General features: G+C 49.6%; 3 protein-coding genes and 1 long non-coding RNA gene across 10 annotated transcripts in view; 1 reads left to right on the top strand and 3 right to left on the bottom strand.

Moving 5' to 3' along the window:
* PLD3 (phospholipase D family member 3) overlaps positions 1–4,513 on the bottom strand; it is a 32,076-nt gene extending 27,563 nt beyond the window's left edge. Inside the window, 2 exon segments of the mRNA XM_083516185.1 lie at positions 3,966–4,218; positions 4,221–4,513. Coding sequence (XP_083372311.1) covers positions 3,966–4,218; positions 4,221–4,428 — 461 coding nt within the window. The 5' untranslated portion in view covers positions 4,429–4,513.
* A 4,054-nt stretch (positions 4,514–8,567) lies between these two features.
* Positions 8,568–15,097, bottom strand: HIPK4 (homeodomain interacting protein kinase 4). 2 transcript variants are annotated; one of them, XR_014529006.1, is made up of 2 exons: positions 10,930–15,097; positions 8,568–10,809 (listed from the first exon to the last, which is right to left on the bottom strand). XR_014529006.1 is itself a non-coding variant. In XM_083516214.1 (2 exons), the coding sequence occupies exons 1-2, from the start codon at positions 13,777–13,779 to the stop codon at positions 8,960–8,962; spliced, it is 1,830 nt and encodes a 609-aa protein (XP_083372340.1). In that variant the 5' UTR covers positions 13,780–13,923; the 3' UTR covers positions 8,568–8,959. The 2 variants fall into 2 exon arrangements, 1 of the variants encoding a protein (XP_083372340.1); XM_083516214.1 differs by having other exon boundaries at positions 8,568–9,142; positions 12,133–13,923.
* Positions 14,964–16,023, top strand: LOC310712946. Its single transcript, XR_014529028.1, has 2 exons — positions 14,964–15,092; positions 15,281–16,023. It is a non-coding gene; the product is annotated as an uncharacterized lncRNA (long non-coding RNA).
* A 1,547-nt stretch (positions 16,024–17,570) lies between these two features.
* The window catches only part of LOC310712814 (uncharacterized protein), a 35,299-nt gene continuing 24,883 nt past the window's right edge, over positions 17,571–27,986 (bottom strand). The window contains exons 2-8 of one of the 6 annotated variants that reach the window (XM_083516191.1): positions 26,773–27,272; positions 24,293–24,797; positions 24,032–24,113; positions 23,689–23,771; positions 23,124–23,250; positions 17,893–22,854; positions 17,571–17,757 (exon numbers count right to left, since the gene is read on the bottom strand). In XM_083516191.1, the coding sequence (XP_083372317.1) occupies positions 21,650–22,854; positions 23,124–23,250; positions 23,689–23,771; positions 24,032–24,113; positions 24,293–24,706 (1,911 nt within the window). In that variant the 5' untranslated portion in view covers positions 24,707–24,797; positions 26,773–27,272 and the 3' untranslated portion in view covers positions 17,571–17,757; positions 17,893–21,649. Of the gene's footprint in view, positions 17,758–17,892; positions 22,855–23,123; positions 23,251–23,688; positions 23,772–24,031; positions 24,114–24,292; positions 24,798–25,752; positions 26,185–26,772; positions 27,284–27,306; positions 27,441–27,986 lie in introns of those variants that run through there. The other 5 variants (XM_083516196.1, XM_083516193.1, XM_083516192.1 and 2 more) reach the window with 5 other exon arrangements.

The raw sequence follows: 27,986 nt of genomic DNA, 5'->3' as shown, positions 1-27,986 counted from the left end.
GGTGGACGTGCCCAAAGATTAAGGCTTTCTGGGAAAAGATATATAATGAAATAAAAAAGGTACTTAAATGTACTTTCCTTAAGAAACCAGAGGCCTTTCTCTTGGGCATTGTCGGCCAATTGGTGTTAAAGAAAGACAGAACCTTTTTCATGTACGCTACAACAGCAGCAAGAATACTCATCGCAAAGTATTGGAAGACACAAGATCTACCCACTCTGGAAGAATGGCAGATGAAGGTGATTGACTACATGGGACTGGCTGAAATGACTGGTAGAATCCGAGACCAGGGGAAAGAGACGGCGGAAGAAGACTGGAAGAAATTTAAGATCTATCTTAAGAGACATTGTAAAATTAATGAGTGTTAAACTGTTGCGGCTATAGAAGTAAGCGGATTACAGCTGTAAAGATTAGGTTAAAGGAAAAGAAAGGATTATAAATAGATTAAAATTAAGGGTGAGGATTTGCGGAACTAAATATCTGAAATTGGAATGCAGAAAGGGGGGGGTATGAGGAGGTCGGTGAAGTAAGTTTTAAGAGAATAAGGATTTGAAATTATATTTGTTTTTCTTTGTGTGTGATTGTTTGTATTGTGTGTGATTTTATAATTTGTGAAAACTTAATAAATATCTTTAAAAAAAAAAAAAAAAGATCATGGAGCCCGAGAAAGTAAAATCTCTCACTACCTCCATTTCTTCCCCTTCTACTTGCCAGGAGGTGATGGGACCAGCGGCCATGATCATAGTTTTTTTTATGTTGAGCTTCAGACCATATTTTGCGCTCTCCTCTTTCACCCTCATTAAAAGGTTCTTTAATTCCTCCTCACTTTCTGCCATCAAGGTTGTGTGAGGAACTTAATATATATTTTAAAATGAAAGCACCGCTTTATTACAAGAGGTGCCCAAGGTGCTGCCCAGTTCATACCTAGTTCAACTCAGCAGCTGCCCACAGAGAGACCCATTTTAAAAAATAAGTTAAGGAACGAAGGAGGGGGGGGCAGCTGTGCCAGTGGCTCTCAAACTTAGGGCTTACTCCAGTTTCCAACCTCTAGGCTCAGCCCTGGGACCCATTAAGTATAGCCATGGAAGAGAGGGTCTCTGAGTTTGTGCAGAGTGCACTGTCTTCTCCAGCGAGGAGCCTTCCTGCCCATATTCTCTGGGGTTTCATGCCACAATGTTGGCATTTCAGACAGACCCATATTTCACTTGAAAAAGCAGGGTAGGGTTGCATGTCAAACCACGCTGGGATTATTTGTAAAGGACCAATATATATAAATAACTGTAATTATTACATTTTTAAACATTCATGCTGTACTAACCAGAAACAGCCTCTTAGGAACAATTGTGTTGAAGGGGCAGTTGGCAAGGCAGACCACAGAAAATACGCTTCGTATCGTAAAATCTATATTGATGCAATTTCTTTTCTCGTATTTCACCATGCCCATAATTTGCATTTCCCCCCTTCTTTCCCTTCTCCTCCTTTTTTAAAAGATGCAAACTGTTGTAAACAAAAATCTGCCCTTTTTTTCCTTATGGGGTATCGAAGAGCCCATAGAGTCCTTACGTAGGTTCCCTTTTGGTAGGAGAAAATAACAGAGGCCAACCAGAGAATATTGAGAAGCAAAGCAGCTAGTCAGCCTGATCTTTATTGATCTGTTGCAACAGGATCCTCACTCAACACACGCAGGAGGGAGGAAGAACCCAGAACAATGGTGCGCAAGGGATATCAAATCCAAACTCTTCTTCTTCTTCTTCTTCCCTTTGTCGCTGCAAGGTAGCTGAGGGTGCTGGCAAGGCAATCTCTTGAGTCTCTATCTTGTGAGCCAGTGTGGTGTACTGGTTAAGAGCGGTGGACTCGTAATGTGGTGAACCGGGTTCAATTCCCCACTCCTCCACATGCAGCTGCTGGGTGACCTTGGGCCAGTCCCACTTCTCTGAAGTCTCTCAGCCTCACTCACCTCACAGAGTGTTTGTTGTGGTGGAGGAATAATAATAATAATAATAATAATAATAATAATAATAATAATAATAATTTATTATTTATACCCCGCCCATCTGACTGGGTTTCCCCAGCCACTCTGGGCAGCTTTCAACAAAACACCAAAATACAATAACCTGTTAAACATTAAAAGCTTCCCTGAACAGGGCTGCCTTCAGATGTCTTCTAAAAGTTTGGTAGTTATTTTTCCCTTTGACATCTGGTGGGAGGGTGTTCCACAGGGCGGGTGCCACTATCGAGAAGGCCCTCTGCCTGGTTCCCTGTAACTTGGCTTCTCGCAGCGAGGGAACCGCCAGAAGGCCCTCGGTGCTGGACCTCAGCGTCCGGGGCAGAATGATGGGGGTGGAGACGCTCCTTCAGGTATACTGGACTGAGGCCGTTTAGGGCTTGAAAGGTCAGCCCCAACACTTTGAATTGTGCTCAGAAACATATTGGGTGCCAATGTAGGTCTTTCAGGACCGGTGTTATATGGTCTCGGCAGCCGCTCCCAGTCGCCAGTCTAGCTGCCGCATTCTGGATTAATTGCAGTTTCCGGGTCACCTTCAAAGGTAGCCCCACATAGAAGGGAAAGGAGATTGTTAGCCGCTTTGAGACTCCTTAGGGTAGAGATAAAGCAGGATATCAGATGCAAACTCCTCTTCTTCTTCTTGTATTATTTGTATTTTTGTATATTTTGAATTTTTGTGTTTTTATATTGTAAACAGCCCTGTGGTCTTGGAGTGAAGGGCGGTATAGAAATTTAATTCCCAAAGGGAATGCGGCCCTCAAACTGAAAAATCTTCCTCACTTGCGAAGCATACTTCCCCACTGAGCCTTGCATTGCATGCTCTGGCTGGCAGCAGCTGAGCTCTCTAGAATTATCTTAGGAGAGGAGAAAGGGAGCCTTCCCAACCCCGCCCTTTTCCTTAAACTGGAAGTGCTGGAAACCAAACCTGGGACTTTCTTCACGGGAAGCCAGGCTCTGCAGCTGAGCTAAGGCTTCTCTCCTGAAATGCTGACACTGCTCTCTTGAAGGCCAACACACAGAGAAAATTATCAGGAACAAATCACATGGTTTGGGGGGAAGAAGCCCCAAGCAGTTCAGCATTATCAGCATCCACTCTGCATGCAGGAACGTAGGAAATGGCCATATACAGAGTGAGGCCATCTAGTCCAGTATCGCCTACACTGATTAGCAGCAGCAGAATTCTCCCAGCCCTGCCTGGAGACTGAATTTGAGACCGTCTGCATGCAAGACAGGTGTCCTCTGGCTGAGCTACGGCCCTTCTCCGGTTGAAGCCTCAAACGCATCTCCCAGGGCAACTGGGATTGTCCTCCCACCTGCCAGTCAGTGCAGACAATACTAACCTAGATTGGCCAGTGGTCTTTGCTTTATGAATCTGAACTCAGCCGGAGGACACTTTCTGTAATCCGGATTGGGAGGAGACACGCAGAAGGCCGCGGGACCCAAACCCACTTTCAGCTCGGGGCTTCTCAGACCTGGGAGGTGCTTGGAGAGCCTCGCAGCGGTAGCCAACGTGGCGCCCTCCTGTGCTGCCGAACTGCCTGACCCTTGGCCGTGTGGGGCTGACGAGAGTCGGGCAAGGCCTGACCTTGCCACCTGCTCCAGGGAGGCGTCCTCTGCTGGACTCCGGCTCGGGGGAAGAGAAGCGCGCCCGCTCGGTTGACTGGGTGCTACGCCCTTGGGCACCCGGGGTGCCCCCCGCGCGTCCAGGGCGCCATTCCGACGTGACGCGGGAGCCCGCAGGTGCAAGGCAGGCGGGGCCCGATTGTTTCCGAATAGGAAGCTGGGGTGGGAGAAAGAAATAGGGGGGATCTCCTCCAGGCCAGGTCAAGGGAGAGCCCCAGACGCGCCCCAATCGGAATTCAGTGCGTCTCGTCGGGGCGGAAATCTGTGCGCCCCACAAAAGCGGCTCCGCCCCACCAGGGAATCCCGGCCCGGCCCCACCCCGCCGCGCACCCCCGTTTACCTCGGGCCGGCGGAGCAACAGCTGTCGTGGCGGCGGCGCTTTCCTCCGGACGGGGACAAGTGGCAACCCCGGGCGGGGCGGAGACGCGGCAGCCGGCCAGACGGCCCCCAGGCGGGGCTCCCGCTCACGATCCGCCCCCTCCGCCCCGGAACCTGCTGGGTGGTGGCTGCGCCTCTGAGCACGTGCAGAGCGCCTCCCTGCTGTCCACCCGATCCCAGCAGCCAGACTGCGAGTGGGAGGACGGAGGTGGGGCGGGTACCCTGCCCAGCAGGTTATGGTTATTGTTGTGGTTATTTACTAACATATGCCGCCCTTCGCCCTGAAAATCACAGAGCGGTTCACAGCATCCCACCCCTTTTCCCCGGGGTTGCGAGCTCCTCGCCGGCAAAGAACGAGTTAAAAGCAGAGGCAGAGTCTCCGCCCCCTGAATGGAACTCCTAAGCACCACCTGGGACCGTACCATCTGCCCTCGGGAGAGGAGGCGGCGAAAGCGTGTTCTTCACAGCGCGGAAAAGCGGAGCAGCGCTGCTTCCAGTTTATGCCCCTGACTTAAATTATTCTGAGGCGGACGTGGAGGGGCAGCTTGACTTTGACCGCCGCCCTTGGAAAACGAATTCATCCATTCTCTTCCCCCCCTCTGTGAGAATGGTTCCTTCCCAGGACGGCGGAGACAAAGGGAGCCGCGACCGATCAGGACGAACCATTATAGCCAGTGAAGGGGGGCACTCTGACGCGGCAAGGGAAGGAACTGGGCCCCGTAGCCCTGAATAGTAAGGAATAAAATGGGATAAAAAGCGAGTGGAGGTTTTTGTTGTTGTGCCCTGGGAAAAGAGGTCAGAATCCCCTGCTCTGCATCCGTTCGCCCCCCAAGGTGTCTGATGGTACCTCCCCATGCTCTATTAACTCTTAGGTGGCCGCGACGAGGACGGGAGGAGAATGCCCCAAACGGCTGCGTTAGTTTCTTCTTTGATTCTGCCTGCAGAGATTTTTGCCTGGCTCTTCTGAGTCCTTCCTGCACCCCAGATCGAAACTGAGCTCCCCCTCGTCCGCAGTGCTGCCTTTGTGTCATTTGCAAATGGCAATGGCCGTGCAATTTTGGAAACTGATCTGCCTCCGCAGTCGAAGGTAGCAGTACAGTATTTCTGAAAACCAGTTGCTGGAAGCCGCAGGAAGCGAGAGTTGCCCTGTAATCCAATAATAATAAAAATAAAAAATACCAAAATTGAACCTGTCCAGCATGTAGGGGTGCTTCCAGATTGTCGCTGTTTCGTGATGGGATTCAATCCCATACTACCAATTTCAGGTTCTGCAACTTAGGGCTCTTGGGCAACAAACCAATTCCACCCCCACAAAAAATGTGATGGGAAATTAACTGGAAAGTATGAGATATGGTTGGCATCCGTCTGTCTCGAGAGACAGTGGAGGGGTGCGCCTTCGGGGGTGAAGTCAAACAGTTGGAGAATCACAGCACCTGCTGTGGCTGCAGAGACTGATACGGGAGAGACCTGTTTTCTTGCAGCCGGGGCAGAGGAAGGCGTCCGGTTGTGCTGCTGCAGATGCAACAGGGCGTTGCTTCTCTCTGTGCTCCTCCCAGCGGCCATTCCTCCTCTGGTCATGGCTATGGCCACACAACCTGTCTTGTCTCCAGGCACTGTGGTTGTCTGCAAGGGATTCCCACATGATGGGTGTTACCAGCCTTCATGTCATGTTTGCAGACATTGGTGTAGTGCAGACGTGGTCTACCAGTGAGCCTAGTGCCTGACGCCATCTCCCCACAGAGCGCACCTTGGGGATCCTCCTGTCTTCTATTCTGCGGCCTTGACCAAGCCAGCGTGGACATCACTGAGACGGAAGTGCAAACATGCTGGGAATGCGCATCTTTGAGAATCTGTTCTTCTCTGTGTGCCCCAGAGAGGCCATTTCCAAGGCCTGTCACACCCTCTCCCTGCCAGGACTCTGCCATGGCCCTCTGCTATGGATGCTTTAATTGAGGTTCCTGCATTTCAGGGGGTTGGATTAGATGACCCTTGGGGTCCCCTCCAACCTATGATTCTAATAATTCTGTGGCTGCCTGCCAATGCACTTGCAAAGAAAGGGCAGCTGCCCACAATTCCTGTGTGTCAGGGATCTCCTGCCAAGCCTCTTCATGGGCAAAGAGGGCACTTAAAGTGAGTACCTGAGGGATTGAGAAACCTAACCACACAGAGCCAAGAGTCACCTCCTCCCATGAGAAAGGGAGCAAGGAGCCTTTCCAAAGCTGGACTGCTTCTTGCAGCTCCTGCCCCTCCCAACATCTTTTTTTTTTAATGATATTTAGTAAAGTTTAAAAAAGGTTACAAAAATAAGAGAAGGGGGGGGAAAGAAAAAATACAAAATACAGAAAAATAAAAACACTTAAAAACAAATCAATCTTTCCATGTCTTGTCTTTCATTTACTTGTTTCCCTGACCTCCTCACACCTCCCTTTTTTGTATTCCAGTTCAGTTAGTTAATTCAGCAAATCCTTTCCCTCTTTGTTTTTATCCTAATCCTTTAACTTAATATATTGTAACTTTGGATTCTCACCTGTTACCAAACCATTTTTACATACTCCTTTGTAACATTGCTGCTAAAACCACTTAACTTCATTCTGACATCATTCTAACATTCATTAATTTTGCAGTATTTCTGTAAATAGTCTTTAAATTTCTTCCAATCTTCTTCCACCGACTCTTCTCCCTGGTCTCTGCCCCTCCCAACATCAAGGGACCCTTTTCCCTTTCCAACATCAGGGATCCAAGGCAGGATCTTCCATAATAATATTAATAATAATTTTATTATCTATACCCCATCCAACTGGCTGGGTTTCCCCAGCTACTCTGGGCAGCTTCCAGCAAAATATAAAAACATAATAAAATGTCAAACAATAAAAACTGTGAAGTCAACCCACCTTGCTGATACTTGAACAAGGAGTGTAGTGGATCGGCTTGGATTTGTTCCGTTGCAGAGGCAGAGCTCAGGTTATTTCATATTCTGCCTTTCCCTTCTGCTTGCTTCCCCCCTTCCCTTTCCTTTTATTCCCGAGCAAGTGCCTGAATTTGAAGCTGAAACGTGTGTGCCGCGGCCACCCTCAGGGCTTTAGGATTGCCTGGCATTCAGGCTACTGGGAATTCAGGACTGCAGTTGTAAGTGACCATCACACCCTTCTGAGGTCTGGGAGAGAGTGTGGGCTGCTTCTATACTCCCAAGCAAACCGCAGGGCTGTCGGTTGAACGGAGCAGTGCTGGGTGCCCTGGCTCAGGACCTTTCAATAAGTCATCCCTTCGTCCCAGGTTCCCACCTGGGGCTGCAAGAGAACGAGCAGGTTTGTAGCAGCAGCTGCTGGACAGTAAAACCCCTGGTAGCCCTGCAGGTGTGATAGGAATTTTGAGGTCTTAGATATATTTTAAATGTTCATAAGTGTACCAACCAAGCATGTGCATAGATCAGCACAGGAAGACCGACCTGAAACCATTTTTGATTCCCAAATGTTTTCTCTGCCAGGTCAAAGGAAAATGGAAAAGCCTCCCCATTGTCTTTTCCTTCACAAATCCTGTCTTAAGGGCACATTTGACCTGGCTCAGGAACTAAGTATTTATCATTACAAAAGACTGGCCAGGCTCCCCAGGCAATCCAATCAAGTGACCATTAAACAGGTAACCTGGCAGACAGGAGGTAAACATAGCACTCAGATTTCTGCTGTAGACCACCCTTTCGGTGATGTAGGTATGATGTATCTGGGGGTGGTGGTCTTTAGCTACACCTCTTCTGTGATAAATTAAAAAAAATTCCTTCCAGTAGCACCTTAAAGACCAACTAAGTTAGTTCTTGGTATGAGCTTTCGTGTGCATGCACACTTCTTCAGATACACGAAAGCTCATACCAAGAACTAACTTAGTTGGTCTTTAAGGTGCTACTGGAAGGAATTTTTTTTATTTTGACTATGGCAGACCAACACGGCTACCTATCTACAACTCTTCTGTGATGTATGCATGATGTATGGAGGGGTGGTCTTGAGCTCCAGGGCAGGGAATTTCAAATGTCTATAAAAGGCCTTGCGTGCCATTGTTCGAGGTTCCTCCTCCCTCCTGCGTGTGTGTGTGTGGTGAGTGAGGACCCTGTTGCAACAGATCAATAAAGTTCAGGCTTTGCTTCTCAATATTCTCTGGTTGGCCTCTGTTATTTTCTCCTACCAATAGGGAACCTACGTAAGGCCTCTATATGGGCTCTTGGCTACCCCATAAGGGGAAAAAGGGCAGATTCTTGTTTACAACGCAGGGCTGTTGTGTTGCAAGTGGGACAATGCAGCAGGTGCGAGAAGCTTCTGCTGGGCGCCCCCTTTGGTCACAAACCCCATAGGCAGCCCCACAAGGAGCTGTGCCGGTCTGAACCACCATGGGGCGAGGGTAGGGGAATGAGCACCCAACTAGCAGATGGGCTGATGGAGCCTACAAGCAAGTGGCTGGCCTAAAAAGCAGAAGCTGCCCCGTGGGACTGAGACCCTTCCATCGCCCAGGGTGGGGAGCCATGCATTGGTCTGGATGGGGCGTGGATCGGTCCCTAGACAAACGTGCCGCCAACGCCTTCTGCAATTGGATAAAGAGTTTATTATTGCTGTGGTCAAGTGTGTTTGTGTGCATCTGGCGCTGCTGGGAGGATAGAGGCGGTGGGGGGGGGGGCAGGCTGCAGTTTGCCAAGACAGACTGGCAGGCCTTTTTTGCTCTGGAATAGAGGGGACTTTCCCCACCCCCTCCGCCCCATCCAGCCTGGTGCACCTTGTCGCACTGCCATCAGGCCTCCGCATAGTTCGGTAAGAGTAAGGTGGCTTTTATTAAAGCAAGTAGCTTTGGGCAGCGAGGAACAGTCTATATATTTAGTGGCTACAAAGGAATCTGTTTCGAGGGCCCCCGGCTGGGGCCATCTCTCTGCTGCGCCTGCCCTCTTCCGGGGTGGGGGGGTGGGGAGGGCCCGCGGGGTCAGTGGTGGCTGGCGATGTGTTGCAGGTACGGCTGCAGCTGGTGGCGGTTCCGCGAAGCGTGCAGCACTGCCTTGAGGGGGCCCCGCTCCATGCCATGCTCTGCCAGCCAGTTCTCCTTCGGCAGCCAGCTGGTGGGCCCAGGCAGCTGGGCGGCTGGCTCGTACACCTCTGGCTGCGCTCTCTGCCAAAGAGAAAGACGGCACCGCGTTACTGGACCCACGTCCCTGCAGGCTAGGTGGCTATGAGGGTCCCCTTCCAGCTCTGTGGTTCTGTGTTTCGTTCTGCATTCATGGTGCAAGCAGCCCTGGTGGTCAGCAGGGAGGGGGATATGTTTCAGGGCACTTGTGAAGCAGTAGCTCTAGGTGATTGGAGATAATAGCTATATAGAGAGTTGGAAGGGGTCTCCAGGGGTCATCTAGTCCAACCCGCTGCAATGCTGGAATCATAGCTACAGAATCCCTGACTGGTGGCTATCTGCCCGGGAGCTCTATCGAGCATTATGAATTTTCCCCATAGCATGAATAGTTTTAGAAGCTTCTTTCACTTATGTTTTCTCTAAATTTAAGTCCCAAACACTGCAACCTTTCTATAATAATAATATTCCCTCCCTCCTCCCTAACCTTTTCTCGTATTATCCCCTATTACAGACTCCCCCACCTTATCACACCTGTTGGTTTATCTGTCCCTTTTTTCGAGGTGGGGAGTAAGGCAGTTGGCCCTTTCCTCCAGCTCTGCTATACTCACTGGGAAGTGGGGCCGTCGGAACTGCAACTCGTTTCCTGATGTGCCTATGCCCATGCACAGCTCACAGCAGCGAGATACTCGTTTCACTCTGCATCTCTTCCCAGAGGATGGGCTTTATCTCTTTCGCTGCTGCAGCACAAAGCTGGCACAAAATTCTCTCCCCACAAGACCCACTGGTTCACTGGAGTAGGCGGGATGGTTTCACCCACACCTGGCACTGTGACCTGAATCTCACCTGGATTTTGTGATAATAGGACATCTGTGTCCTTTTCACCATCATCGAGAGATGGAGAAATTCTGCTTTTCCCTGCTGAATATTTTGGTGTCAGGCTTCACTCCCCACCGCACCCCCATATATTTCCATCTTCACATAATTTCCTCAGCCCTTTACCTCCAAGCCTCGTTCACTCATTTTAATAGCCCATCTTTCCTTCAGGGAGCTCAATGTGATGTTCATCCTTCTCCCCTCCATTTAATCTCCACAACTCTGCAAGGCTGAGAGAGACAGTGCCTGGCCCCAGATCAGCATCATGGCCGAGTTGTGGGGGGGGGGGCAGGATTTGAGCCCTGGTTTCCCCCAGGTCCTAGCCCAACACTCTAACCACAACGCCACCCCTGGTTGTTGGCACCTAACCCAGGCTTCCGAACAGCTGCTGTCAGGTAGCACTGGCCTCCAAGCCAAAACTGCAGCAAGGCGAGTGAAGCCGTGGCCCTGGAAGTTTGGCAAGGAGCATGTCTATGCTGCAATCGCCATGTGCCAAGCAGAAAGGGGAGGCAGGCTGGGAATGCCCCTTGCCCCATTGCATTTGGGGCGGGAGGGGGAGGCCGGAGGCCTGCAAGCGGCTGGCACGTTGTTTCTATGGGGAGCAACTCTTGACAACCAAGCTCTGAAAAGTGCAGATCCTGCCCCCCATACCTTGCTCTTCACATGCTGTGAAAGGATTCCCTGTAAGGCAGCAGGCCTTGAGGGAGGGGGACCCCTGCACCTTCAAACCGCCCTGACTTTGAGAGTGCTCTTCCTTCACCCTGGCCTTTTAATGTTAGGTTCCTCCTGGCTCAAGCTTGTCTGGAAGGCAGGAAAGAACTAGACCAGCCTTTCTCAACCTTGGGTCCCCAGATGTTGTTGAACTGCAACTCCCATCATCCCTAGCTAGCAAGGCCAGAGCTCAGGGATGATGGGAGTTGTAGTGCAACAACATCTGGGGACCCAAGGTTGAGAAACACTGATCTAGACCAACAGTTCCCAGAGGAAGGGAGTGGTCCCACCCTCTGGGGAGACAGTGGAATTACCTAGTAGAGGTGCTAAGAGGCATGTGGGTGTCAGGGAGGTGCTGGGGGTGGTGATTTACGGCTCCTGCTAAGGGTCTTTAAACCAGACACTGGTATCATCCATCCATCGTGTTAGGAATTTACTGAATTTGCTGAATGTGGTACCCAAGACTCTTGCCAAAGGACTGTCAGATTTTGAAAACCAGGCATCTCTGGACCAAGTTAATCAGTTTTGATGAATTAATTCAGCTAAATAGTTGTAAGTGGCTTTTGAATAAATTGTGAATGTTTATAATTTGTATGGGGGTCATACCAAGCGCTGGTCTGAATAATGCTTCTAATCAGGTGGGGTAGGGGGCACTAGGGACAAGTTCATGGAACCAAGGGGGCGCATGTGGAAAGCAACAAAGCAATACGGTTGGTCACGGAGTCACGGTTGGTCTGAGAGCAGGTGGGCAGCTGATTTTTCTATCTGGGTGGAGGGAAAGGGAGCCTAACCCTGGTAACTAAAGTACTGCCAGAGTTTCCAAGGGACCTTCCAGCACCTTCTGGATCCTTGGAGACCCTTCCTTCATCCTTCACCCATAGGTGCACCCTCTCCTGGATCAGCCCACTGCAGAAGTTGCTCCAGAGGCTTGGTGGTGGCCCAGTTCCAACACTTGAGGACACGCCTTGGGCTCTTACTTTGGTACACAGGAAGAGGAACACAGCTGTATACCGAGTCAGGCCATTTTGGCCCATCTTAATCAGTATTGTCCACACAGACCAGCAGCAATAGCCCTCTGGGGTTGGCTCTCAACAGTGGAACGGACTCCCATGTGAGGTGGTGGACACTCCTCTTCCTTGGAGGCTTTTAACCAGAAGTTGGGTGGCCATCTGTCATGGGTGAGATTCTTACATTGCAGCAGGCTGGACTAGACGACCCTCAGGGTCCCTTCCAACTCTGCAATTCTTTGATTCTCCCAGCCCTACCCAGAGATGCTTTCGGCGATTGAACCTGCAACGCAGATGCACTGCTCTGACTCATGACTCTTCCCCAAGACCCATCTTCAGCCGAGACCCATCCATTGCCTCAACTCTTGGGCTCACGGCTCCTCCGAGACCCCAGCAGGTCAGTCCCCCGCCCTGCTGTGGCCCCTTCTCCCCAGCCCTCGTTACCTGAGTGGTGGGCGAAAGCATCAAGCCCCTGGGGTAGCCGGGGTCTTCCCTGGCGTTGGACTCTGGCAGGGAGGCTGTGCTGGCGTTGCTTTCCTTCTCCCACGTGGGGGGCTCCTCAGGGGAGTACTGCCCCAGCAGGATCAGATTCTCGAAGGTGGGGTCTGGCTTGGCATGGTGGGACGCCTTGCGGTGCCGGGGGCTGCCGCGGCGGTTCCGGTAGTAGGCCGGGATGGGCTCTTGCTGCGGTTGCTCCTGGCGCAAGCGTAGGCTCTGCAGGACAGGCTTGCGCCGGCCGGATGCCGCCTCCGGGGGCCCGGGGTGGGTCGGCTCATACAGCCCCCCGCTGGGCCCTTCTCCCCACACCTTCAGGGGTGCCTCCTGGCCGGCCTCGGCGATGCTGAGGTCATCCATCTGGCTGGTGGTCCTCTGGATGCCGTGGGCACTGTTCTCTTCCTGGAAACTGTCGCGCACCGAGTAGAAACGCTCTTCTTCCATGGCGCTGTAGAGCTGCGCCTCCTCCTCGGTCTTGCTGTGGCTGGGCAGCGACTCATGGAGGCTGCGCAGGCAGAACTGGTAGTACTGGGTAAGGTCGTAGTTCTGCTTCAGCGGCTGGGTGGAGACGTACGGGTGCTTCAGGGCAGCGCTGGGTGTGATGCGCTCGTGTGAGTCCCAGGTCAGCATGCGCTTGATGAGCTCCACCATGCTGCGCAGGTCAAAGTACTCGGCCAGGGCCTCCGTGTCCGGGTAGATCATCCTGTGGACATTGACCGTCTCCATCTGGTCCAGGGACTTGAGCACATACTTCCTCCTCTCCACTGACTTCACCTTGGTGTCTGCCAGGTACTCCGCCGGGGTCTTCAGCTGCCAGGAGTTGACCACCTCGGGGTGCTGGCTTCTCTTGAAGAAAAGGTGTGCCTTCCTGGCCGCATTGAGCAGGGCGGGCCTAGGCATCCCCTGCGTCTCGCAGATGTACCGGATCTGGTCGTACTCGTTGTTGCCAGGGTAGAGGGGCCAACCCAGGTGCAGCTCGGCCATCACACAGCCCAAGGACCAGACATCCACCTTCTCGCAGAAGGGCAGTCCCAGCAGGATCTCGGGCGCCCGGTAGAAGCGGGACTGGATGTAGGGCTCTTTGACGTAGCGCACCTCGTTGAAGATGCTGGCTGAGCCAAAGTCGATCACCTTGACTCGGAAAGGGTACCTGACTTGGTCCACCAGCATGATGTTTTCGGGCTTCAGGTCCGCGTGGATGATGGAGAGCTCCTTCAGCTTGGCCAGGGCCCTCAACACCTGTATGGTCACTGTCCGGATGTGCCGGACGGGCAGCGGGGAAAAGTTGTGCTCCTTCTGGAAGTCAAAGAGGTTTTGCTCCAGCAGCTCGAAGACCAGGTAGAACTTGAGCTCGTCGTGGAAGAACTCGTGGAACTGGACGATGTGGGACTCCTCCGAGTCCACCTCGGACATGGTCTGCAGAAGCTTCAGCTCATTCTTTATGATCCTGCTCCGGTAGGAGTCGTTCTTCAGGATCTTGATGGCCACCATCTCGCCTGTGCTGCGCTTCCAGCTCTTCACCACTTCCCCGAAGGTGCCCTTCCCCAGGATCTCAAACACGTCGTAGAAGTCCGATTCCGACTCGATTGTGACCATCGTTCTGGGCTCGCCCAAGCTCAGGAACACGGATGCAACGTGGCTTCTTGCAAAGAGAGGTTCAGCCGCGCCCTGGAGCCAAGAGAACCCCGGCCTGACTCCGGAACGAGAGATGATGCAACAGTCACTCAGTTCCAAAGTTGCCAAGTTGAGAAGGTTCTGTTATGGAGGTGGGAGGAGGGAGGCGACTCCATGGAGGGGGTCCCCAACAGCACTTATTTTCTGTGCCAGCAAATGCTTTCCTGCCAATGTGAAACTGGGGAACGAGAGGCACTAGCAAAGGACCCCTGAGATATGACCATTCTGTACTGCAGGGTCCCACATGTTGATACTTGAATGGATACCTTTTGAGAGGCAGCCCTCACTTTAGGAGGATCCAGTGTCCATGGATGGAGATGAAGACATCTTGCCAAGAGTTTGGTTCTTCAGGTGAACGTCTGTTAGGAGGTGGGAGTTCTTCCTTTATCTCCACACCCACACCGCCTTCAGAGCATGTGTTGTGTGACTGAAAAGCAAAGGATCTCTAGCCCTGACTTAAGACATCCCTACAGTTTATATGTGGGGTATTTCCAAACTGGCACCTGCCATTAAAGGGGAACGGTCATAGGTAGAGTGCCTTCTTGGCATGCAGTGGTCTCAGGTTCAATCCCCAATGGTGTCACCAGGTGGGACAGGGAGAGGTTCCTGCCAGAAACCCTGGAGAACTATGGCTGCCAGTCTGTTTAGACAATATTGAGCTACGTGGCTCTCATTATAAGACAGCTTCCTATTTATTGATATGCATCTCATAGTAGGCTGTGGGGCCGAAGACTCCTCCAAACTTCCGCTTGTGCTGTGCCTTGTTTCTCCTTTGCCCCAACCCCACCCCTTTCCTAGGGAAAAACTGCTCTTTAGTGATAATTCGGCACAAATGGCTATCCGAGGGGAACCCAAATTGTCATTTGCGCTGACAGAGAGCAGTTTCCCCCGGGGAAACCGTGCCAAGAGGAAGTGTGGCTAAGCCCCAAGTTAACCTCCACCTTCCACTTTTGTTGCAGGGGAGAAGAGTGAGCATTGCAGGCCAAAGCCTCCTCCCCCCCTTCTACCCCTGAGTATCCCAGCTCCTTTCCCTGGGTACAAGGGAGTCTAGGTAGGCCTCTGCTGAAGAGGGAGGCTCTGCCTGTGGCTTCTTCCTTGAGTCTGATATTAGACAAAATTTGGGGGTTGGCTTGTACAGCCCAACTCCCCATCAAGGGACCCGGTATCCCCCTAGGTTCATTATCTGCCAGAGAAGAATGAGTGGAGGCAGGAACTATTTGGAACTAAATTTTGGGGTTGTCTATTAGTGGATTAGAAGAAATAACAAGTGAAAAGAACTCCGCCTATTGGGAAAGGTTTTGTCAAGAGCTTCCACCAGCTTTAGAGTCTTAAAACTGGGGGCTAAAGATGGCCCTGATCTTGCTCTCATGTACCATTTCAGACATGTGGTTTATGCACATGTATGTTTACCTTGTGCACTTAGGAACATACGTATTATTTATGACACCTTAAAATTCCAGTAACAGGTGAGCTTTTCGTGGCCCAAGCCTTTCTCCCTGCAGCGGTGCTAAGTCCTGCTCTGTGCTTTCATAGTCTCCTAGAACTGCAGAGTCGGAAGGCACTTCAAAGATCATCTAGTCCAACCCCCTGCAATGCAAGAATCGCACCCCCGATAGATAACCATCCAACCTCTACTTAAAAACCTCCAAGGAAGCACAACTGGAAAAGGACTGTAGAAGATTATTCCAATATATGATTACAGCAGTGAGGTTGTTATATGCACAAACATGGCAAGATGGAGCTCTACCTACTGTAGAGGAATGGTGGAGAAAATTATTGGACTTAGCTGAGATGGCAAAGCTAATGTGTTTAATTAGAGAAAAATCATTATTGACATTTACTAAGGTTTGGAATCTCCTAATGGATTTTTTGCATGAAAGAGAAAATGAAATTGTGACATCTGGATTTGAAGATTGAAAAAAATCACTGGCTTGTAGATAATAAAATAGTTGGAGGTTAATGAGTGGATACTGTATTTAGCTGCAGGACAGAGAACCAGAAGTCTTTTAATCTCCCCCCCCCCCCATTTTTCTTTCTTTTCTCTCTCTCTTCTGTTTCTTTCCCCCTTTCTTTCCTTTCTTCTTTTTGCTACTTTTTCTTTTTTTTAAAGATTAGATTGTAAAAGCACTTTTATTCTGCTGTATCATTAAAAGATACTTCTTATTCGGTGTGAACTTTTGTATATCTTTGGACAAATGAAAATATTTCTTAAAATACAAACAAACCTCTGAGGAAGGAAAGGCCACCATTTTCTTTCTTTTTTTAAAAAAATATATTTAAGATTTTACAAATTATATCAGACATAACAATACACACAAACACAAACAAAACAAACAAAACAAGAACAAGTATAATTTCAAAATCTTATTTTCTTAAAACTTACTTCACCGACCTCCTCATACCGCCCCTTTCTGCATTCCCATTTCAAATATTTAGTTCAGCAAATCCTCACCCTTAATTTTATCCGATTGTCAACCTTTCTTTTCTTTTAACTTAATCTTTACAGCTGTACTCCATTTAATTTCTAAAAGGCCACCATTTTCTGAGGGAGCCTGCCCTCGGCTTCCACCCAACCCCTTCCCGGAAATAACCGGGGCTCTGAGTAAGGTAACTGCCGCTCCGGTGGGTCAGGCTGGGAAGCCCCCCAGCCAGCCTTTGCCCATAGCTGTGAGGGGATTTTGGTCAGGCCAGCTCACCCCAAAAGAAAAGTACATATAGCACCTCCACTTTCAATTCATAGAGTCTTTTAGTAGATGGGGATGACTCCCCTTCTGGAGACAGGCAGGGTCTTCATGTCTCTGAGAGAAACGGTTGCTGGTTCTGTGAGAATTTTCCCTTGGCCTGTTTCCTGAGGGAGTTTGCCCCCTGAGTTTCCCTCTTGGCTGCTCCACCCCCAGCTTCTCATTCACCCCCCCCCCATTGTCTGGGGTAGGGAAGAGTTTGGGGGCAGCTGGATTCCACCCCCCACCCTCGTGGCCAGGCAGGCCCAGGAGGAGCCCATGGAGGCAGCAGGGCCAGGAGATGGCGTTTCCCGCCCTTTTCCAAAAAAGGCGGGAACGCCATTTTGTTTCTTCCGGAGGCCCCAGCCGCTCCCAGAGACGCCATGGCTCCCTTGTGGGCCTTGTGGCTCTCATGCTCTCTCCTCCCAGCTGAAGGAGGGCGGCACCTTTGGGTGCCAGCGCTCACGGGGCATCCTCAGCTGCCTTCCTGCCATGATGGCTTTGCCTCTCTCCTCGTCATGTTGACCCAACGGAGGCCTCCCAATGGCAGGCGGCCAGAACAGGCGAAGGGGGCAAGGAGGGAAAGCCCCTCTCTGTGTCTGAGGCCTAAGGAGGAGAATAAGAATAAGAAGAAGAAAGGCTTTTTCTCCTCAGAAGTGGGGGGTTCCCTCAGGGGAGTTTGACCCCTGGGCCATCTTGCTTCGTCACCCCAAGAGTCAACGCAAGCAGAAGAGGTCTACCTGCAGAAATAAGGGGAAGACAAGGCTGGATTGTCCCTTTCTGGCTCCTCAAACTCAGGGGCCCAGGAGTCCCCTAGTTTATCTTGTATTTCCCATGTAAAAACCAGGACACCCCTAAAGTTGTTGAGCTTTTTAAGGGCCAATTTTCCTACTTTCTGTGTGAACCTGTTTTGTGCTGTGGAATGAGGGAACCATCTGGCTGCAAGGGAGCCCTAGAGGCCAACCTGTGGGAAAGAAAAGGGAAAGTCAGGTATGTCATGTGGTCTTTTATTGTGGGCTGGACCTCCCAGGTTTATTCTGACGGCCATTTCATTATTAGAAGAGAGAGTCATATTAAGTATATGTAATCCTCTACAGAACCACATGTGTTGGATAGCGAGCAAAGAAAAACAGCCATTTCCTGTTTTAAAGGATGCAAGGCAAGCACACACACAGCCGCTCTAGCATAATAATAATAATAATAATTTATTATTTGTACCCCGCCCATCTGGCTGGGTTTCCCCAGCCACTCTGGGCGGCTTCCAACAAAGATGAAAAATACACTAAAATGTCACATATTAAAAACTTCCCTGAACAGGGCTGAGCTTAAATCCAATCTTTAGCCGTTCAAAAATGAAGCAATGCAAGAGACAGTATTCTATGAATACAGTTCAGCCACAAAAATTAAAAGGTCTGGAAAACAAGCTGGGTATGTTTAGCCTGAAGAGGAGACTGAGAGGAGACACGATGGACCTCCTGTTTGGCTGCCATGGCAAATGGCTGTACCCATAACAGCAGAGCCCTTTCGTGCGGGTAACGAGGATAATATGGGAGTAATTATCCTCCCAACCGCCCCCCCCCCAGGGCTGGGGGGGAGGAAGCAGCCCACCCGCAGATTGTCTGATACCTGCTGCCTGTCCTGAAGGAATGCGGGGGGCAGGGGGATGCTGGGTGCAATGCATCGCGCATCACAGCAACTCTCCAAAGCCTCTGTTTTTAAGGACTCCTCTGTTTTTTAAGATAAAAAATTGGACTAAACTAACAGGCATGCTCTGAACTAGAGGAGATAAAGTAACTTGCTAATTTAACCAGCCACTGAAAAGGATTCAATTTGGAGAAAGACTTTTGTCGTAACTAAAGGGCAACTGTTTGAAATACGCAAGCGGGCCTGAAAGAGCATTTTGCTGCCATTGTGGTTTAAATATAATACTGACTGGGTGAAGATTCCATACCAATAAAACAACAATACAATATACAAAGAATAAAAATTAAAAGTGTGTTATATAGAATACATTGTAGGGTTTGAGTCAGTAGTCAAATAGTGGAGCTTATTCTAATTGTCCCAGCTAAAAAACGTGCAACCTTTGTTGTCACCTGCTCATCCTGATCTGCCAAGAGAAAGGAAACTGTGAAGAAGGTATTAAACACCTTGGCCAAGAACTTGCAAGTCACAGTTCTGGATACGTAGTTAAAATAGCTATGGGGCACCAGATGTAGCACAGATTCCAGCTACAATCCTCACCTCATACAAACAAAAGTCTCCTGAAATTAATTCTGTATACAGCCACTACTATAATTTGCCCCTTAAGTGAGTTCTTTGATGGGAAGCGAGGCGGGCCCTGTGACTGAAGCTCTTTCCACAGAAATAGTTTCACCTTGCTGTGAATTCTTTGATGGATCCTGAGTTTGGCCTTCTCAATGGATCTCTTTCCACATTCCAAGCACTGATAGGGTTTCTCCCCTGTATGAATTCTGTGATGGACAGTGAAATGGCGTCTGTCAATGAAGCCCCTTCCACATTCCAAGCACTGATAGGGTTTTCCCCCTTATGAATTCTCTGATGGGAAGTTAAACTGCCCTTTCTTCTGAAGCCCTTGCCACATTCCAAGCACTGATAGGGTGTCTCTCCTGTATGAATTGTTTGATGAGCCAAGAGGTGGCCTTTTCGAATAAAGCTCTTGGCACATTCCAAGTACTGATAGGGTTTCTCCTCTGTATAACTTCTCTGATAGACAGTAAGATGGCTTTTTATTCTGAATCTCTTTCCACATTCCAAGTACTGATAGGGTTTTCCCCCTGTATGAATTCTTTGATGTACAGTAAGCTGGCCTTCCCCTTCATGGATCACTGCCTTGCCGTGGTGAAGGGGCTTGAATAACTGAGAGAAGCTATGAGCTATGCTGTGCAGGGCCACCCAAGATGGACAGGTCATAGTGGAGAGTTTTGACCAAACCTGATCCACCTGGAGCAGGAACCGGCAAGCCACTCTAGTATCCCTGCCAAGAAAACTCCATGGACAAAGACAACAGGCATATAAAAGTTATGACACTGGAAGATGAGCCCCTCAGGTCGGAAGGCGTCCAACATGCTACTGAGGAAGAGCGGAGGACAAGTACAAGTAGATTCAGAGCTGATGAAGCGACTGGGCCAAAGCCAAAAGGTCGCTCAGTTGCGGATATGCCTGGAAGTGAAAGGAAAGTCCAATGCTGTAAAGAAAAATATTGCATAGGAACCTGGAATGTAAGAACCATGAACCTTGGTAAATTGGATGTGGTCAGAAATGAGATGGCAAGAATAAATATTGACATCCTGGGCATCAGTGAACTAAAATGGACGGGACTGGGCGAATTCAGTTCGGATGACCATCATATCTACTACTGTGGGCAAGAAACCCATAAAAGAAATGGAGTTGCCCTCATAGTCAACAAAAGAGTGGCGAAAGCTGTACTGGGATGCAAAATGATAGAATGAGCCAGACATCCTGGAGAGTGAAGTCAAATGGGCCTTAGAAAGCACTGCTAATAACAAGGCCAGTGGAAGAGATGATATTCCAGCTGAACTATTTCAAATTTTAAAAGGTGATGTTGTTAAGGTGCTACACTCAATATGCCAGCAAATTTGGAAAACTCAGCAGTGGCCAGAGAATTGGAGAAGATCAGTCTACATCCCAATCCCAAAGAAGGGCAGTGCCAAAGAATGCTCCAACTACCGCACAATTGCACTCATTTCACACGCTAGCAAGGTTATGTTTAAAATTCTACAAGGCAGGCTTAAGCAGTATGTGGACCGAGAACTCCCAGAAGTGCAAGCTGGATTTTGAAGAGGCAGAGGAACCAGAGACCAAATTGCAAACATCCGCTGGATTATGGAGAAAGCTAGAGAGTTCCAGAAAGACATCTACTTCTGCTTCATTGACTATGCAAAAGTCTTTGTGTCGACCACAGCAAACTATGGCAAGTTCTTAAAGAAATGGGAGTGCCTGATCACCTCATCTGTCTCCTGAGAAATCTCTATGTGGGACAAGAAGCTACAGTTAGAACTGGATATGGAACAACTGATTGGTTCAAAATTGGGAAAGGAGTACACCAAGGCTGTATATTGCCTCCCTGCTTATTTAATTTATATGCAGAATTCATCATGCGAAAGGCTGGGCGGGATGAATCCCAAGACGGAATTAAGATTACCGGAAGAAATATCAACAACCTCAGATATGCAGATGACACAACCTTGATGGCAGAAAGTGAGGAGGAGTTAAAGAACCTTTTAATGAGGTGAAAGAGGAGAGCGCAAAATATGGTCTGAAGCTCAACATCAAAAAAACTATGATCATGGCCACTGGTCCCATCACCTCCTGGCAAATACTGTAGAAGGGGAAGAAATGGAGGCAGTGAGAGACTTTACTTTCTTGGGCTCCATGATCACTGCAGATGGTGACAGCTGTCACGAAATTAAAAGATGCCTGCTTCTTGGGAGAAAAGCAATGACAAACCTAGACAGCATATTAAAAAGCAGAGACATCACCTTGCCAACAAAGGTCCGTATAGTTAAAGCTATGGTTTTCCCAGTAGTGATGTAGGGAAGTGAGAGCTGGACCATAAAGAAGGCTGATCGCCAAAGAATTTATGCTTTTGAATTATGGTGCTGGAGGAGACTCTTGAGAGTCCCATGGACTGCAAGAAGATCAAACCTCTCCATTCTTAAGGAAATTAGCCCTGAGTGCTCACTGGAAGGACAGATCATGAAGCTAAGGCTCCAATACTCTGGCCACCTCATGAGAAGAGAAGACTCCCTGGAAAAGACTCTGATGTTGGGAAAGATGGAGGGCACAAGGAGAAGGGGACGACAGAGGACGAGATGGTTGGACAGTATTCTTGAAGCTACCAGCATGAGTTTGACCAAACTGCGGGAGGCAGTGGAAGACAGGAGTGCCTGGCGAGCTCTATTCCATGGGGTCACAAAGAGTCAGACACGACTAAACAACAACAAGCAGGCCTTGGTGACTGAAGCTTTTTCCACATTCCAAGCAGTGATAGTGTTTATCTCCAGTATGAATTCTTTGATGGGAAATGAAATTTATTTTCCAAGTGAAGCTCTTTCCACATTCCAAGCACTGATATGGTTTTTCCCCTGTATGAATTCTTTGATGTACAGTAGCTGGCCTTGTTTACTGAAGCTTTTTCCACATTCCAAGCAGTGATAAGGTTTCTCCCCTTTATGAATTCTTTGATGTATAGTAAGATGGCCTTGGTGATTGAAGCTTTTTCCACATTCCAAGCAGTGATAGGCTTTATTTCCAGTAAGAATTCTCTGATGGGAAGTGAAACTTATTCTCCAAGTAAACCTCTTTCCACATTGCAAACACTGATATGGTTTCCCCCCGGAATGAATTCTGTGATGGACAATGAGCCGGCTGCTCTGACTGAAGCTCTTTCCACATTCCAAGCACTGATAAAGTTTCTCCCCTGTATGACTTCTCTGATGGACTGTGAGCTGGCTTGATATTCTGAATCTCTTTCCACATTCCAAGCACTGATATGGTTTCTCCCCTGTATGAATTCTTTGATGTAGAGTAAGCTGGCCTTGTTGAATGAAGCTTTTTCCACATTCCAAGCAATGATAAGGTTTCTCCCCTGTATGAATTCTGTAATGGGAAGTTAAAGCGCCCGATTGACTGAAGCTCTTTCCACACTCTTGGCACTGATAGGGTTTCTCCCCTGTATGAATTCTCTGGTGGATAGTGAACTTGTTTCTGTGACTGAAGCTCTTTCCACATTCCAAGCACTGATAACGTTTCTCCCCTGTATGACTTCTCTGATGGACTGTGAGCTGGCTTGATATTCTGAACCTCTTTCTACATTCCAAGCACTGATAAGGTTTCTCCCCTGTATGAATTCTTTGATGTACAGTAAGCTGGCCTTGTTGAACGAAGCTTTTTCCACATTCCAAGCAATGATAAGGTTTCTCCCCCGTATGAATTCTGTAATGGGAAGTTAAAGCGCCCGATTGAATGAAGCTCTTTCCACACTCTTGGCACTGATAGGGTTTCTCCCCTGTATGAATTCTCTGGTGGATAGTGAACTTGTTTCTGTGACTGAAGCTCTTTCCACATTCCAAGCACTGATAGGGTTTCTTCTCAAGGGGATTTCTTTGATTTGAAGTGGAATGGGAGCTCTGACTGAAGCTCCCTCTGCACTCTGAATATGGATATGCCTTCCCCACTCTGTGGATTTTGTTGTGGCCTCCCTTGTTCTTCAGCTCCAATTCATCACCACCTGCAACTGAGAGAGAAACGGATTGGAACCTCGTGGGATCTGTGCCACCTCTAATGTCACTCATTTCTTTAGTCAACACAGGACAGAAAGAAGCAAGAACGGAAACAAAAAATCTGACAGATGATAATAATGATAATAGTCTTCCATCCAAGGTTTTCTGTGGGAGTATTAGAATCCTAGGGGCTGTTGAGCCCCATTGAAAAATCAAAGGTTCCTCCCATAGAGATATGTCTTGAATTTCAAAGCAAATAGGATGATCCAAGAGGAAGCCTTACCGAGAGAGTCCAAGATCCCACGATTCTCCTCCGTGACTTCCTTGTGCAGAGCTCTCAGCTCAGGATCCAGCAACGCCCACTCCTCGTCTGTGAAATGCACAGCTACATCTTCAAAGCACACTGGACACTAAAAGAAAAAGAAAAAGGTTGTCCTCTTAGACAACATCAAGGTGAACAGTTACACTTTGCTCTGTTGTCTTCTGCCTCTTAACTGATGTTATATTTTAATGGGATTTCATTTCATTATGGACACATCCCCATTTGCCACATGGAAAGATCCCCTTCTTTCCCTGTGTGCTGTACTTGCCGGGTGGGGAGGACCCTCCTGATGCCCTATAGACAACTTCAAAGTGTTCAGGGGGGCAATGACCGGTGGATGAGAGGGGGAAAGCCCCATTGTGCGACTGATGGGGTGAATCCTGGCCACTGTTTGGTGTGGTGTGGAAACTGCTTAGAAGGCGATTTTAGCATTCAACCCTTCTTTCCTTGGCGGTTCCTCCCGCCTTTCCTCTGTGTCCAACCCGTCCATGACATCCTCTTTCTCCACATGGCTCCTTCCTCCCACCTGCTCTGGTTCCACAGGGGCAGCTTCCCCTTCGCCACCAAGAAAAGATGGAGAAACAGGTCTTGCTGGCATCATTCTGTCTCCTACAAGAGAAAAAGGTAAGTGCATGCTTCACTCAGAAGGAAAACTATAGGTGGGCCTTCAAAAAAGTAAGAGCAGCCACATAAACGTGGGCATTAGTAACCATTTCACATAATAGTTGTTCAAAAATACGGTATATCACCCTTTCCCTGGGCTCTGGGCTTCACATGTCTTCTCCAAAAAAGATGTAGAGAACTCAAAATTAGTTTCAAAAACAACATAATGTGATAAAATGGGGGAGAAAAAACTCCTTCCTCCTTACCCGGTGGCCTTACTCTGGAGTCCAACGGAGTTCTCTCTACCTCAGAAGAATCCGGACCCATTTCTGGAAACTGATCCTTCCCCTGCAAGAACACCAAGCAATCAAAACTATTAGATTGGAACTGGAATGGCAAAGGACACAAACACTTTAGGGGTATCGGATATCATTCCTCGGATTCTTTCCAAAACAATTAGTAGAGAATTGGGGGATACTCTCAAGTTTGGAGCCCCTCGGAAGTATCCAGAGGAAAATCTCTCTCACCTGCTGCTCTGACTGCTTTCTCTCCTCTGCCTGACTCAGGAGGAAACCTTCAGCCAGGGCTACCGCCTGGGAACTGGTCTCCGCTCCACATTCCCTCACCCAGCTCTCCAGCTCTGGTGGAAGGACAGCCAGGAACTGCTCCAAGATCACTAGATCCAGCATCTCAGCTTTCGTGTGCATTTCTGGTTTCAGCCACTGACGGCAAAGGTGGTAGAGTCGGTTGCAAACCTCTCGGGGTCCTTTGGCCTCCTGGTAGCAAAGCCGCCCGAGCTGCTGGCTCTGCACCTCTGAGCGTAGGGTGTCCTCCTCACCCAGGATCCTTTGGACAGACTTTCCCCAGATTTCGCCATGGCTAAGAGTTTGGATGGAATGAAGTCTTGCTGCTTCAGGCCCAGCTGAGTCTTGCTCATCCATCTCTGTTCTCAGGACACCTCCAAGAAATCCAAAGATGTCCCTACGTCTTCTGCCAAGTTCTGCCTGTCCTAATGAGAGGTTTTAGCAAATCCTAAAAATATATTTTTCTGATATACCAGTAAATCTGATACACAGTGAGGTGAATACAAATATTCCCTGGGCAAGCGTGGATGAGTCTTGCTAGGAACCAGGGCTGGACTGCACCACAACTCAGACTGAGCTTTCCTTAAAAAATAAAGGAAGGAAGGAAGGAAGGAAGGAAGTCAGAATGGATGAGTGAGTCATCTGTACTAAGTGTAACTGGGACCCAGGGCAATAGTGGGGGTCCCTCCCACCCCCAAATGTCAGGGCACATTTCTTTCCTGCTTCTGCCACATGTTGCAGCACTTGCAATCTCCCACATTCTCAAGACTCCTGGGGTGGGTCCCTCTTTCTTTATTCTGAGGGCCAGGTCTTTACCTGGCCACCCACCTGAGGACCAGAGCTTCACCTGGCCAAAGAACAGGTAGGTGGGACCAAATAACTTGTGGGGGGGGGGGCAAAGGACATTGTTAAAAAAAGAGAGATATAGGATTTGCCTTTTTTCAGTGATAGTATTAATTTTATACTCTTCTTTATATTGTAATATACTCTTTTAATCTGCCTTGGGAATTCTGGGTGAACATGAAGTAATTGATTATGAAGGGAGCGGTGGAGCTTGTCACAGGAGGAGGGGAGACCCCTATTCCTCTTCACCAGCCATAATCATCCCTACCTCTTGGCTTCCCTCATCCCACTCTCCTGCCTCTGGGTCTAGATTGCTCTCTGCCACAGATTCCACCCGCTCACTAAGCCCCGTTACCTCGTCAGCTTCAGACACCTCCTCCCCCCAGTCTTCTCCCTCTGACCACTTAGCATTGCCCCCAAACCCCTCCCCTGGCCCAGAGCCGCCTTCCCTTGCGGGTTCCCCAGCTGGTTCCCTTCACCATTCTTCTGTGCCCATTCAGTCCATGCAACTCCCTCCTCGCATCATTTATCCTGTTATCACCAGGTTGGGCTGTGCTAACCTTTTGGGTGAAGACAGTCCAGCCTCCTGTTCTCTCAGGTGCCAACCTGGGGCATCTTTTGGGAAGCCCACCAGCAGGGCTGGAGCCCAAGGGCAACTCTCTCCCCCTGCACTTCCCAGCAGCTGGCATTCAGAAGCATGGCTGCCTCCAACTGTGGGGCAAGGAGCCATCGCTAGCCCTCTGCTCCTCCCTGAATTGGCCTCATTCTCTTCTAAAGCCATCTGGTTTGGTGGCCATCCCTTCCTCCTGTGGGAGGAAGTTCCATGGGTCAGTATACCTGAAGGAGCGTCTCCACCCCCATCGTTCTGCCCGGATGCTGAAGACCAGCTCCGAGGGCCTTCTGGTGGTTCCCTCACTGCGAGTGGCAAAGCTACAGGGAACCAGGCAGAGGGCCTTCTCAGTAGTGGCACCCGCCCTGTGGAACGCCCTCCCACCAGACGTCAAAGAGATAAACAGCTACCTGACATTTAGAAGACATCTGAAGGCAGCCCTGCTCAGGGAGGTTTTTAATGTGTGACATTTTTATGTATTTTTAATCTTTGTTGGAAGCCGCCCAGAGGGGCTGGGTAGATCCAGCCAGATGGGCGGGGTACAAATAATAAATTATTATTATTATTATTATTATTATTATTATTATTATTATTATTATTATTATTATTAACTGCACACTGCGACATGGAAGGACTTCATTTATTTCTACCTCCACATGTGTCCGTCTGGCTGCCACCTGCGTTAATGGTTAATGAACGTGACTGTTTCCTCAATCCCATCGGGATTCCATTGCATGCCCTTTCCTTCCTGACTCAAGGCCCCCCCCTCCCCAAAGGAGCAAGTGGCGTCTTGATGCAAAGGAAGAAGAGCGTTGCAGACCTCCTGCTACTTGCAGCCCCCCTGGTTTTGCAGAGAGGAAGGGGGGGCAAAACCTCTTGGGGATCCCCCTGCAGTAGCTGAGCAGGCTCCCCATGGACCCGCCCCACTTCTCCCCAATGCACCCTAAGGCAGGAAAGAGAAGAAACTCACCAGGTCCCTGAAGGGAAACTGAGGCAGCTCCTGCAGCAGAGACGAAAACCACCTCCCCCTCTTGCAGGGAGGAAGCTGGGAAAGTGGGAGGGGCTTTTGCTCGGGAGGACCGCATCCCCACCTTATTTCCTGTCCTTTCTAGGAATGCATCTCAGTTCCTTTTAACCCTTGCAAGGTGGAGCAAACAAAGTTAACATTCTCCTCTCTGAGGAGCCACGCGAATTGCAGGAATAAACCAGAATAAGGCAGGGGAGCTCAGCTGGTAGAACATGAGTCTCTCTGATCTCAGGCTCTTGGGTTCGAGCCCCAGGTTGGGCAAGAGATTCCTGCGCTGCCGCGGGTTCGGCTAGATGACTCTGGGGGTCCCTAAGGAGGATGACTCCCTGGCCCTCGTGGCTGGCCTTCTGCGCTGTTCCTTGGAGCCCTTGCAAAGCGGAGCTCCCCAGGCCCCCTTCTCTCTCTTCTTGGGGGACCCTCCTGGCTGCCCTGCCCCCTGGGGACTCCCCCATCTCCCCAAGCAGAAGAGAGACTCACCGGATCCCAGAAGGAGCTGAGACAACAGCCCTCCTCCTTGCAGGAAGGGATGGGGGAGAACCTTCTCCCTTTATTTCCTGTCCTCTCTAGGAATCCAGCTCCGTTCCTTTTAACCCTTGGCGAGCCGGGCGCCCCAGCTCCCCCCTCTCTCCCTCTGCAAAGCCGGAGCTCCGGGCATAGCCTGAACCCAGGGTGGGGGCCTTGTTTGGGGGACCCTGAGCTGCTCCCTCCCTTGGAAACAGGAGCAAGAGGAGCACGAAAGGTCCTGCAAGGACATCCTCCTGGCGGGCCTTTTCCTCGCCCCCAGCCTGGCTCTCATTTTGATGCCAACAGCACCTTGAAAGGACCGAGACCTTAAAACCGCACCTGCCTCTTCCCAAACCCATTTCCTTCGGCGTTACTCTCTTATTTTCTCTTCCTAATACAGTGGTACCTCGGGTTACGAACTTAATTCGTTCGGGAGGTCCTTTCTTAACCTGAGGTACCACTTTAGCTAATGGGGCCTCCCGCTGCCGCCGTGCGATTTCTGTTCTCATCCTGAGGTAAGGTTCTTAACCCGAGGTACTACTTCCAGGTTAGTGCAGTCTGTAACCTGCATAAGTGTTTGTAACCTGAGGTGTTTGTAACCCGAGGTCCGACTGTAAAGCATTTTCCTTTTAATATTTCCTGTTTTCCCAAAT

This window comes from Podarcis liolepis, assembly GCF_965112155.1.
Source record: "Podarcis liolepis genome assembly, chromosome: 7".
NCBI classification, from domain to species: domain Eukaryota; kingdom Metazoa; phylum Chordata; class Lepidosauria; order Squamata; family Lacertidae; genus Podarcis; species Podarcis liolepis.
Note: the sequence above shows the minus strand (reverse complement) of the source record. Positions and strands in the feature narration are given on the sequence as shown.